The sequence below is a fragment of the Somniosus microcephalus genome, chromosome 31 (assembly GCF_052327205.1).
Source record: "Somniosus microcephalus isolate GS21.2 chromosome 31, FLI_Smic_1.0, whole genome shotgun sequence".
Taxonomy (NCBI): Eukaryota; Metazoa; Chordata; class Chondrichthyes; order Squaliformes; family Somniosidae; genus Somniosus; species Somniosus microcephalus.
In genome coordinates this window covers 13,055,111-13,068,695 of record NC_141017.1, presented here as the reverse complement: position 1 = coordinate 13,068,695, position 13,585 = coordinate 13,055,111, and the positions used below count along the sequence as shown (strand labels likewise).

The window sequence follows — 13,585 nt, the reverse complement described above, 5'->3', positions numbered from 1 at the left end:
TGAGGACCGATTTCACCCGCTTTGTCCCAATAAGGGCATATCAAGCTGTGATGGAGTCAATCCACTTCTGGGTGCTACTAGGTAGGCCTCCCACTTTTAGAGAAAGGTTCCAGTTATCCTCACGCCACACCTGGAGGCTCATCCTGGGAAATGAGGCAGCAGGTAATGGCATCATCAGGTACCTTATCCAAGTTCCTCATCTGTGACAACCAATAACGTTAGTTAATCATGAGAGCATGAGAGTCAACCCTGACCCTGTCCTCATCTGATGTACTCATGTTTGCACTTCCCAGCACAGATGACTGAATGCCAATCAGAACTGGGCATCTCAGTCAAAGAGGATGTGACCAATTGTAGCTCCTCTACTGACCCCTGGCTAAGATGCAAACATACCAACATACGAACAATCCTGGACAGGAAATGATGCTCTGGTCCATCCAGTCTGTCCCCACACAATTGCCATACCTTGTGCATCACAATACATGCACACCCCACCCCACCCCACCCAAAACTATGTGATCTCCTGGGAGAGGCAAAAAAAACCCAGATAAACATAAGAACATAAGAAATTGGAGCAGGAGTAGGCCATTCAGCCCCTCGAACCTAATGAGATCATGGCTGATCTGATCTTGGGCTTAGCTCCATTTCCCTGCCCGCTCCCCATAACCCTTCACTCCCTTATCTTGCAAAAATCTGTCTATCTCCACCTTAAATATATTCAATGACCAGCCTCCACAGCTCTCTGGGGCAGCAAATTCCACAGATTTATGACCCTCTGAGAGAAGAAATTCCTCCTCATCTCAGTTTTAAATGGGTTTCCCCTTATCCTGAGACTATGCCCCCTAGTTCTAGATTCCCCCACGAGGGGAAACATCTTCTTTGCATCTACCCTGTTGAGCCCCCTCAGTATCTTATGGGGGAAAAATTCAGTTGCTTTGCGCCTCCCGTTAGCGCCCTAGCGAAATTCAGCGGGAATAACCGTTAGCGCCCCGCGGGTGACCTTTGTCAGATTAGTCAGGCAGCAGCACATTGCTGTATAAAGAGGGTCGCTGGAGCTCCCTTCAGGCAAGTCTTGCAGTTTATTACCTTCTCCATGGAACCTGCGAAACATGGAGAGCGAGCAGACCGCTTATGAAGATTGGCAGGGTTCCCAAAAGAGCAGTTGATAGAGCTCATGAGGAACTGAAAGCCCTGTGTGGTAACCTGCTCATTTTCTTAAACAGGAAAGGGTGTCATTCATATTAACATATAGCTAATGAGCAATGCCACTCACGCTATCTTACATGTTAATGCCCACTACCCATCGAAGCTGTCGTGATGCTTTCATCATGCACTAATCCACCATACTAGCCCTGATGACTCAAGGCTAATCAATGATCGGGGCTATCCCCTGCAGCCATGGCTTACGGCGCCTGTAAGTCTTCAACTTAATTAGCAACCCCTTAAATCGGCTGCCACATTTTAAAGCACTGCTAAGTTTCCCTACCTGCCACCAGCAATATTACCGCTCCAAACCCATGCTAAGTCTATGATTAGACACGTTTCAGGACCAAGCCATGGGTTAGTGGCAGTGTCAGATGGGCGGACGGATGTCCAGCCCCTCAACTAAATCACCACAGACCAGGGATTAAACCTGGGACATACCTCATCTGAGCATGAAGACACGAGCCCACCACTACCTTCTCAAGGCAACCAGGGAATTGGGCAACTGTCACCCACATCCCGAGAATAAATAATAATATCACAGTGCATTCACCATTGGCGAAGCCCTGGATCTCATTAAAAGATGCAATTGTCCTGAGACATTCCATTTCAGGGAGAGCCAGGTATGACAGACATGGAGCGGACCTCAACATTAACGTGGTAAAACGTCCCAAGGCACTTCACAGGACCATAATCTGACAAAAGATTTGACACTGAGCCACATAAAGAGATAGTAGGACAGGTGACCTACTTGGCCAGAGGTAAGTTCTAAGGAGCGTCTTAAAGGTAGAGAGGGAATTCTGGAGCTTAGAGCCGAGACGGATGAGGAGGCCAATGGTGACCTCAGCTCTCATTGCTGAACCTGTGAGGATGATCCATGGTGGATCGCTCCATCACTACCAGTTTTAATAACTTTAGACTTTCTATTTCCCAATCTCTGCCTCGCCCCCTCCTGTTTGTGCAGATGCGGCGAGTGCCTCTGGAATGGAAAGGATGATGGTTTCCTATCCCTCTCTGCAACGCCAGCAGCTGATGCCAATGGATCAAAGTAGCTACAGCACGGACCACTTTAGACAGGGACTCACCCCACCGCAGATGCCAGGTGATCATATGCATCCTTACGGTGAGTCCTAGAAGCAGACAGGAAGGGGCAAAACTTAGCCACAAAACTGACACAAGAAAAGCTACGTAATAAATGCAGCTCATTGTAAAAGCAAAGGATGCAAACAGAAACCTGTTGGACAACAACAACTTGAATCTAAATAGCACCTTTACCATAAAATAATGTCTCATGGCTCTTCAAAGAGCTGAAAGTAAAGAACAACGTAAGAAGGAGATATTAGGAGGGGGAATGGGGTGGGTTTTAAAGGGGACCTTAAAGGAGCAGAGGGAGGTGGAGGGAAAGAAGTGTTCAAGGAGAACTCTATCTGCCTTTACCAACTGAGCCATTGGGCAAGCTTAGAAAATGTAGCCTTGAATATATGTTCATATTTCCCTCTGTCCACCTCTCGGCCACTTCTACCCTCTGTCCACTTCCTGTCCACTTCTGCCCTCTGTCCACCTCTCATCCACTTCTGCCCTCTGTCCACCTCTCGGCCACTTCTACCCTCTGTCCACTTCCTGTCCGCTTCTGCCCTCTGTCCACCTCTTGTCCACTTCTGCCCTCTGTCCACCTCTCGTCCACTTCTGCCCTCTGTCCACCTCTCGGCCACTTCTACCCTCTGTCCACTTCCTGTCCGCTTCTGCCCTCTGTCCACCTCTCGTCCACTTCTGCCCTCTGTCCACTTCTCGGCCACTTCTACCCTCTGTCCACTTCTGCCCTCTGTCCACGTCTGTCCACTTCTGCCCACCTCTCATCCACTTCTGCCCTCTGTCCACCTCCTGTCCACTTCTGCCCTCTGTCCACCTCTCATCCACTTCTGCCCTCTGTCCACCTCTCATCCACTTCTACCCTCTGTCCACCTCCTGTCCACTTCTGCCCACCTCCTGTCCACTTCTACCCTCTGTCCACCTCCTGTCCACTTCTACCCTCTGTCCACCTCTGTCCACGTCTGCCCACCTCTGTCCACGTCTGCCCTCTGTCCACCTCTGTCCACTTCTACCCTCTGTCTACCTCCTGTCCACTTCTGCCCTCTGTCCACCTGTCCACTTCTGCCCTCTGTCCACCTCTGTCCACTTCTGCCCTCTGTCCACCTCTGCCCTCTGTCCAAATCCTGTCCACTTCTGCCCTCTGTCCACCTCTTGTCCACTTCTGCCCTCTGTCCACCTCTGCCCTCTGTCCACATCCTGTCCACTTTTGCCCTCTGTCCACCTCTGTCCACTTCTGCCCTCTGTCCACCTCCTGTCCACTTCTGCCCTCTGTCCACCTCCTGTCCACTTCTGCCCTCTGTCCACTTCTGCCCTCTGTCCACCTCCTGTCCACTTCTGCCCTCTGTCCACCTCCTGTCCACTTCTGCCCTCTGTCCACCTCCTGTCCACTTCTGCCCTCTGTCCACCTCTTGTCCACTTCTGCCCTCTGTCCACCTCTCATCCACTTCTGCCCTCTGTCCACCTCCTGTCCACTTCTGCCCACCTCCTGTCCACTTCTACCCTCTGTCCACCTCTGTCCACTTCTGCCCTCTGTCCACCTCTCATCCACTTCTGCCCTCTGTCCACCTCCTGTCCACTTCTGCCCTCTGTCCACCTCCTGTCCACTTCTGCCCTCTGTCCACCTCCTGTCCACTTCTGCCCTCTGTCCACCTCCTGTCCACTTCTGCCCTCTGTCCACCTCTCATCCACTTCTGCCCACCTCCTGTCCACTTCTACCCTCTGTCCACCTCTGTCCACTTCTGCCCTCTGTCCACCTCCTGTCCACTTCTGCCCTCTGTCCACCTCCTGTCCACTTCTGCCCTCTGTCCACCTCCTGCCCTCTGTCCACCTCCTGTCCACTTCTACCCTCTGTCCACCTCTGTCCACTTCTGCCCTCTGTCCACCTCACGTCCACTTCTGCCCTCTGTCCACCTCCTGTCCACTTCTGCCCTCTGTCCACCTCCTGTCCACTTCTGCCCTCTGTCCACCTCCTGTCCACTTCTGCCCTCTGTCCACCTCCTGTCCACTTCTGCCCTCTGTCCACCTCTCATCCACTTCTGCCCTGTGTCCACCTCTGCCCTCTGTCCACTTCTGCCCTCTGTCCACCTCTGTCCACTTCTACCCTCTGTCCACCTCCTGTCCATTTCTGCCCTCTGTCCACCTCTCGTCCACTTCTGCCCTGTGTCCACCTCTGCCGTCTGTCCACCTCTGCCCTCTGTCCACCTCTGTCCACTTCTACCCTCTGTCCACCTCTTGCCCACTTCTGCCCTCTGTCCACCTCCTGTCCACCTCTGCCCTCTGTCCACCTCTGTCCACTTCTACCCTCTGTCCACCTCTTGCCCACTTCTGCCCTCTGTCCACCTCCTGTCCACTTCTGCCCTCTGTCCACCTCCTGTCCACTTCTACCCTCTGTCCACCTCTTGTCCACTTCTGCCCTCTGTCCACCTCTCGTCCACTTCTACCCTCTGTCCACCTCCTGTCCATTTCTACCCTCTGTCCACCTCTTGCCCACTTCCGCCCTCTGTCCACCTCTTGCCCACTTCCGCCCTCTGTCCACCTCTTGACGTTTTGGGATGTTTCACAGCAATGTTGAAATTGAACCAGACTAGCCAGCAAGGACAAACCCCAGAAATTTTATTAGGTTACCACAATGCCATTCATACAACAGGAAGGTCCTAGATCCACATCGGTGCTGAATTAGCTTCTCTCAGTCAGGAGTAATGGTGGAGTGCTACAATGGGCTTTGGAATCAATGGGCCATAGAGAAGGGGAAATCAGCCAGTGTCCCCCCTTCTCATCACCATCCAGTGACTCCTTGTAAAAACGAGCATGTATGGACTTCAGAAGAAGATGGGATCTTGTTCACTTGTGATGGCTCACAAAGCTCACATATGACAAATGTTGAAAAGGCACCAATAATCTGCTAGTCCCATAGTGATGAGAATGTGGGACTCGCTACCACAGGGAGTGGTTGAGGCAAATAGCTTTAGACGCATTTAAGGGGAAGCTAGATAAGTTCATGAGGGAGAGAGGAATATGTCGATGGGTGAGATGAAGTAGGGTGGGAGAAGCAGGTGTGGAGCATAAACACCGGTATAGACCTAATACAAAAGCAAAATACTGCGGATGCTGGAATTCTGAAATTAAAAACAGAAAATGCTGGAAATACTCAGCAGGTTAGGCAGCATCTGTGGAGAGAGAAACAGAGTTAACGTTTCAGGTCGAGGACCCTTCGTCAGAACTGGAAATAGCTGGAGATGGAACAGGTTTTTAACTTGTCCCATTACCATCTCCTTTTGCCTTGCACCATCATCCCTTTTGTCTCTTAATCTCTCCCGCCTTCCACCCTATCACAGACCTTCCCTTCTGTTCTTTCCTCCCCTCCCCCCTTTCCCGGCCCCTGCACTTGCTTAAGAACCTGTTCCATCTCCAGCTTTTTCCAGTTCTGACGAAGGGTCATCGACCCTGTTTCTCTCTCCACAGATGCTGCCTGACCTGCGGAGTATCTCCAGCATTTTCTGTTTTTATTACCGGTATAGACCTGTTGGGCTGAGTGGCCTGTTACTGTGCTTTAAATAGAATGTAATCCTATGTATGAATTAGCATCGTCTGGACAGGAGAAAGATTTTGTAGCACCAGGTTTATTCTGTTTTGAAAGATGCCACGTGTAAACCAACAACAACAAAAAAGGCAGAAAAATTGTATCCTAAGACATTTGTTTCTCTTTGTGCGACCTAGATTCCGATGCAGTCTTCCATGACATGGATCGTGAAGGTTCCCTCAGTCATCTGGGAGACTGTATCCTGGCCCCACCCGAATCGAACCTCCTGCCAGCTAGAGTGGGGAACCCCATCGACCGGCTGTACTCCATGCAGGATTCCTACTTCACCTCCTAATCTGCAGTAATCCACCAAGGAACGTTTGGCTACTTTCCAAGTAGATTTGTGGTAGTCGCTGTTCCTTTCTGAAGCCTTTAGATTGTATCATGAACCATTGGAAATGTAATAACATGTCGCGGTTCTACTCTCCTTAAACAACACACACACGCCGAGAAGAATACTGTAGAAAATGTACAAACAAAACAACACTTAAAGTCCATTTCCGTCACATCGCAACATTCACATCCAGATTTGAGTAGATCCTTTCCATGTGTGGAACTTAAGAGAGAAGTATGTACTACTGAATTGTCTCACATGCTTAAATATTCTCAAGTGTGATGTTTGTGTACTTAACCATTGCCCTGTGTGTTAAATGCTTTAATGTTTCTGATTAGAAGTAGTTTAGGAATAAACCTTGTGCATAGGACTTCTTGTTTAGGACACCATGAATGGGGAGAAATGCTCCCAGCATTCATTGCTCCAATTTAATGTCACTGGCATTAAATTTTATGATTTCAAACTTGGAGTGGTTCTACACATGTCCGTTCCTCAGACACCCATTTTACTATATAAAGTATAATTACAAGGATCAAGTGGGAGACACCAATAAAAGCACTGACATCTCCCTCTATAACATTTACATATAATTCACTAAAAATGCCACCCTTTTGGCTATGGGACTGGACAGCAATCACCGCCAATGATAAGACATTTTAAGAAGGGGTCAGGCTGCATCTGAACTGTACCAGTGTAATGCGTGGTTCTGGTGCATTCGGGGTTCGAGTTCCAGAGACACCCGTCAAGCTGAGAGGAGCCCAACCTGAAGATTGCTGAAGCCAGATACTCCGAACCCTGCAAGCACCCCTACCCCGTGCCCACTTGTTCAGCCTGGATCTTCAGATCACGCAACCCCCAAGTTTGCGTTCTACATGGGCCAACAGTCAGCAACACCTAAAGACTGCATGCCAACCAAGCAACACTCGCTTTTAGATATCCCTTTAATCAGTGGTTGGATTTACTGTCAGTTACAGTCTCCCAATTCCTGTAGACAAGAAGCTTCATCATAAAACTGACCACCTGCAACAACATATCATGTTTCAAAGTGGATTTGGAACTGAGCCAAGGTAATAAGTCGAATATTGTTCATTGACAGTGGATTAGAACAGTTACTGTAAACATCATTAAAAAGTTGCAGGACTTAACTTACGAAGGGACTTCTTCATTAATGAACCTGGCGAGCAGGAAAGGATGAGTTTCCATTTCTAATTTACACCAGTTCTATCAACATCTGACACAAAGGATCAGTCAGATAGTTTGCCTTTGACAATCGCTATTGAGGTGACCTTTGTTACAAGGTAGTAATCATTGAGAACCAAGAGCTTACTAACCTTCAGCATCAAATAATCGGACTTCAACAAAAGCAAGATGGTCTCCATATTAGCCAGAAAGTCTTCAGTGGAGCAAGATGGTCTTAAATATGAGTTAGGTGGTCTTCCATAGGGACTGAAGATTAGTGATGAGTTAAATAGTCTTCAGGATGGACTGAGGAGTAGAGATCTTCAGGTTGTTTTCCATATGACAAATGTTTCATGGTCTTCAGTGTAAGTAGATTTCCGAGTGATCGCAGTAGCTGGTAAGATAGTTTTTCAGGGACAATAGAGCTGTGCATTTGAAGCTGTTGGACATTAGCTGGGAATGGCACATCACCACAGGTGAGCCACCAGCTGGGAACAGTGCTGCATTGACAGACCTGGAGCTGGTGCCCACAGCCAGTGGCTACAGGCAACACACATTACATTACAAAACTTACTACTGCATCACATTGAATACTGCAGTTTGGTTGATTACTGTCTGTTTATACAATGAGTGCAGCCACCAAATGTGGTGTGAGAATTTTACAATCCCACGTAAGGCTAACAATCATTTTTTTTTACTTTTCGCAATTTTTATTTGAAAAAAGACAATGGCTCCGTTGCTGAATCCTGCAAAAGCTGGAACCTGCCCGGCAACAACAGAAGAAACACTGTGTGAAAAATAGTGAGCCCACGAGGAGCAGTGAGTCATGTCATAGACACAGTGCATGGCAAAGTAGCAAATAAACTCAGGACAGACCAAGCAAGCCCCACAGACCTTAAACAGGGTTGGCAACTCTGGATGGATGTATTCCTGGCAGCCTTGTTTTGGGGCAGAGCTGATGACGGCGGGGGTGGAGTACTCTTTACCCTGGGAGTTCCCATGTCCTTCTTCCTTCCGAAGCCTGACGGATCTTCACACACCACAAGTGAAGAAGTGTACCGGCCTCAAGACCAGGCTTGCCCCCCAAGGCAAGGTTGTTTGTTTTCTCTCTTGCAGGTTTTAGCTCCCTCGAGAGGGGCAGAGGACTATTTCTTCTTTTTCTGGGGGAACCCAGTACCCACCCCTCCATGGCAGTAGATGCTGGACATTCTGCCCAGTGTGGGGAGGCAGGCACCTGAGATCAGCCTGGAATGCCAATCTCATACATACTTCAGTCAACACCACCCACATACATCTGGAATTAACACAATTCTCCCAAATCCATTTTTACACACTCATCCATTCAACTCTTGCATACTTCAGCCAATGGTATTCTTACTTCTTCTTCTTAGGCAATCCCTCGGAGCCGAGGATGACTTGCTTCCACATTAAAAATGAGTTCTCAGGTGACTGATGAGTCCAATGCGGGACGTACAGTCTCTGTCACAGGTGGGGCAGACGGTGGTTGAAGGGGCAGGTGGGTGGGGTGCTTGGGTTGACGTGTGCTCCTTGCACTGCCTGCGCTTAGCTTCCGCTTGCTCCCGGCAAAGAGACTCAAGGTATTCGGCGCCTTCCCAGATGCTTCTCCTCCACTTTGTGCGGTCTTGGGCCAGGGATTCCCAGGTGTCGGTGGGGGATGTTACACTTTTTCAAGGAGGCTTTGAGGGTGTCCTTGAAGCGTTTCCTCTGCCCACCTGGGGATCTCTTGCCGTGCCAGAGCTCTGAGTAGAGCGCTTGTTTTGGGAGTCTCGTATCGGGCATGTGGACAATTTGATCCTGGTATTCTTACACACTTCACTCAACACCACTCTTACACACTCATCACAACTCATCCAACACCACTCTTACACACTCAACACTACTCTTACACAACTCATTCAACATAACTCTTGCACACCTCATACATCACTCTTACATACCTCATTCAACACCATTCTTACACTCAACATGACTCTTACACACCTCACTCAACATCATTCTTACACCTCATTCAACACCACTCATACACACCTCACTCAACATCACTCTTACACACCTCATTCAAAACACTCTTACACACTCAACATCACTCTTACACACCTCACTCAACATCACTCTTACACACTCAACACCACTCACACACCTCACTCAACATCACTCTTACACACTCAACACCACACTTACACACCTCACTCAACACCACTCTTACACACCTCACTCAACATCACTCTTACACACCTCACTCAACATCACTCTCACACACTTCACTCAACGTCACTCTTACACACTGATGCGCCATCAATTACTCAAAAGACTGAGGTTGAGCGAGTAACAATCAGGCTTTTATTAACTAAAGAATGAAGGTCTTGTCTCGAGTGGTCGACCCGTCCAGAATACTAAGGGACTGGGAGGTAGTCACTTATATACCTGGAATAGTGGGAGGAGTCAGCCGAGGCATGTCCAGACCTGTACCTAGTGGAATACACATACAGACACAGACAGGTTATAACAGTGGTTTACCACATTCACCCCTTGTTTAAAAATGAGTCCGGTGGGGTGAAGTGTATTTAAAAGTTCGTGTATTGGAGTCTCTCCGGAGGTCTTGTCTGCCGCTGTGATCGACGTGGTGACGGCAGGGGTGGTGGAGCTTCCGGCGTCGCGTCCCGTGTAGGCTGGGGCCCTGGAGTGTAGTCCTCGTGGGTGACGGTCCAAGGCGAGCCGGCTGCTGGGGTTGGATATCGGGTCGTGGGGGGGGGTGGTAATGGGTAGTGGGTTACAGCGGTCCCCGAGGGTGCGAGGTCTCGTATGGAGACTGTGTCCTCCCGCCCGTCCGGGTACGCAATGTAAGCGTACTGGGGGTTGGCGTGGAGGAGGTCGACCCTCTCGACCAGGGGGTCCGTTTTATTGGCCCTCACGTGTCTTCTCAGTAGTACCGGCCCTGGGGACGTCAGCCATTGTGGTAACGATGTCCCCGATGTGGACTTCCTTGGGAAGACAAACATTTTCTCATGAGGGGTGGCATTGGTGGCAGTGCAGAGCAGTGGCCGAATCGAGTGGAGCGCATCGGGGAGCACCTCCTGCCAGCGGGAGGTCGGAAGGCCCCTAGACTTTAAGGCTAGTAGGGCGGCCTTCCAAACTGTTGCATTCTCTCTTTCCACCTGTCCGTTCCCCCGGGGGTTGTAACTGGTGGTCCTGCTTGTGGCTATACCCCTAGCGAGCAGGTACTGGCGGAGTTCGTCGCTCATAAACAATGAGCCCCGGTCGCTATGGATATAGCTGGGGAAACCAAACAGGGTGAAGAGGCTGTTCAGAGATTTAATGACCGTGGCACTGGTCATGTCCGGGCAGGGGATAGCGAACGGGAACCGGGAGTACTCGTCAATGATGTTGAGGAAGTACACATTGTGGTCGGAGGAGGGGAGAGGCCCTTTGAAATTGACGCTCAGGCGTTCGAAAGGGCGAGTGGCTTTTATCAGGTGGGCTCTGTCTGGTCTATAAAAGTGCGGTTTGCACTCAGCGCAGACTTGGCAGTTCTTGGTCATGGTCCTGACCTCCTCGATGGAGTAAGGCAGGTTGCGGGCCTTGATGAAGTGGAAGAACCTGGTGACCCCCGGGTGGCAGAGGTCATTGTGGAGGGCCCTCAGCCTATCGATCTGCGCGCTGGCGCAGGTGCCACGCGATAGGGCATCTGGGGGTTCATTGAGCTTCCCAGGCCGGTACAAGATCTCGTAATTGTAGGTGGAAAGTTCGATTCTCCACCTCAAGATCTTGTCATTTTTGATTTTGCCCCTCTGCTTGTTGTTGAACATAAAAGCAACTGAACACTGGTCAGTGAGCAGGGTAAATCATTTTCCGGCCAGGTAGTGCCTCCAATGACGCACAGCCTCCACGATAGCCTGGGCCTCCTTCTCGGCCGTGGAGTGTCTGGTCTCCGGGCCCTGGAGGGTTCGTGAGAAGAATGCCACAGGTCTCCCCGCCTGATTAAGGGTGGCGGCCAGAGCGAAGTCGGACGCATCGCTTTCCACCTGGAAGGGGATGGATTCGTCCACTGCGTGCATGGTGGCTTTGGCTATGTCTTCCTTAATACGGTGGAAGGCTAAGCGGGCCTCTGCTGTCACGGGAAAAGAGGTGGACTTGATCAGCGGACGGGCTTTGTCTGCATAGTAGGGGACCCACTGAGCGTAGTAGGAAAAAAACCCTAGGCACCTCTTCAGAGCTTTTAGGCAGTGGGGCAGTGGGAGTTCCATAAGGGGACGCATTCGGTCCGGGTCGGGACCGATGACCCCGTGTTCCACAACACAGCCAAGGATGGCGAGGCGGTCTGTGCGGAATATGCACTTCTCCTTGTTATATGTCAGGTTCAGGAGTTGGGCGGTGCAGAGGAATTTCTCGAGGTTTGCGTCATGGTCCTGCAAGTCATGGCCGCAGATGGTCACATTATCTAGGTAAGGGAAAGTGGCCTGCAGCTCGTTTTGATCGACCATCCGGTCCATCTCCCTTTGGAAGACGGAGACCCCGTTAGTAACGCCGAAGGGAACCCTAAGGAAGTGATAGAGGCGGCCGTTTGCCTCAAAAGCAGTATACTGGCGGTCTTCAGGGGAGCTGGTGGTATGCTGATTTCAGGTCAATGGTCGAAAAGACGCGGTACTGCGCGATCTGGTTGACCATGTCAGCTATGCGGGGGAGTGGGTAGGCGTCCAGCAGGGTGTAGCGGTTTATTGTTTGGCTGTAGTCGATGACCAGGCGTTGTTTCTCGCCGGTCTTAACGACTACAACCTGGGCTCGCCAGGGGCTGGAGCTGCCCTCAATAATCCCCTCCTTCAGGAGCCGTTCCACTTCGGTTTTGATGAAAACCCTGTCCTCGGCACTGTATCGCCTGCTCTTTGTGGCGATGGGCTTACAGTCAGGGGTGAGGTTAGCAAACAGTGGGGGGGGTGGGACTCTGAGTGTGGAGAGGTTGCACCTGGTGCGCGGCGGGCAATTTGGAGGCTGCTGGCTGCGGACTGTGAGTGGGGGGAGGGGGCCACCGTACGCCATTGTAATGCTTTTGAGGTGGCACTGGAAATCCAACCCCAGTAGAACGGCAGCGCAGAGGTCGGGCAGGACCAGGAGTTTAAAATTATTGAACACAGTCCCGTCTACTACTAGTGTCACCACGCAGTAGCCGCCAATGTCCGCTGACTGGGACTCGGAGGCCATAGAAATCCGCTGGTGCACAGGCAGGACTGGGAGAGAGCAACGCCGCACCGTGTCGGGGTGGATGAAGCTCTCTGTGCTCCCGGAGTCAAAAAGGCAGTTTATTGCATGGCCGTTTACCTTAACGTCCATTTTGGACCGAGCTAGCTGGTGCGGTCTCGTTTGGTCCAGCGTCACAGAGGCCAGCGTAGGGGTCGGTGTGTCGCTGCGAGTATCAGATGGGGGGGGGGGGTTGGCGATCTGCTGCGTCCCGGCTGGTGTCCAAGATGGCAGCGTCCATGATTCCCATGTGGCTGAAGTCGTCCAAGATGGCTGCTGCTGCGGTGGTTCGCACATGGCTGGGGAGGCCCAAGATGGCGGCCCGCACGGCCCACACGCGGCGCTGTTGGGGGCCCAAGATGGTGGCTCGCACGGCCCACACGCGGCGCTGCTGGCGTTCGGGGTGGCTTTGGCCTTGCAGACGCTGGCGTAGTGTCCCTTTTTCCCGCAGCCCGAGCAGGTCGCATTCTTCGCCGGGCAGCGCACTCTGGGGTGTTTGGCCTGGCCACAGAAGTAGCATTTCTGGCCTTGGGATACTGCTGTCTGGCTTTGGGACACTGCTGCGGTAGTTGGGCCGTTGTTGGGCTGTGGCTGGGGTGGCACGGTGCTATGGGGCTGTCCTACCGTGTCCCAGGTTGTCGTTCCCCGCAGCGTCCACGGTACAGAGGAGTAGGCATCCATGCCCCGGAAGGCTGCGTCCAGCGTTAGTGCGATGTCGGAGGCTTTGTCGAGGGTGAGGTCACTCTGCTCCAGCAGTCGCTGTCGGGTGTAGTTGGACCTGTGGCCCGCTACGAAGGCATCCCGGATCAGTTCCTCCGTGTACTTAGTGGGCGTTACCGCCTTACACCCACAGGCCCGGCCAAGCACGGACAGTGCTTGGAGGTATTCCTCAGTCGATTCCCCAGGTTGTTGCTTGCGACTCCCCAGAAGGTGCCTAGCGTATACTT

General features: G+C 51.4%; 1 protein-coding gene across 1 annotated transcript in view; it reads left to right on the top strand.

Annotated features, from left to right (window-relative positions):
• lmx1al (LIM homeobox transcription factor 1, alpha-like) overlaps positions 1-6,669 on the top strand; it is a 30,262-nt gene extending 23,593 nt beyond the window's left edge. Inside the window, exons 5-6 of the mRNA XM_085971538.1 lie at positions 2,168-2,326; positions 6,010-6,669. Coding sequence (XP_085827664.1) covers positions 2,168-2,326; positions 6,010-6,167 — 317 coding nt within the window. The 3' untranslated portion in view covers positions 6,168-6,669. The remainder of the gene's footprint in view (positions 1-2,167; positions 2,327-6,009) is intronic.
• Positions 6,670-13,585: the final 6,916 nt, after the last annotated feature.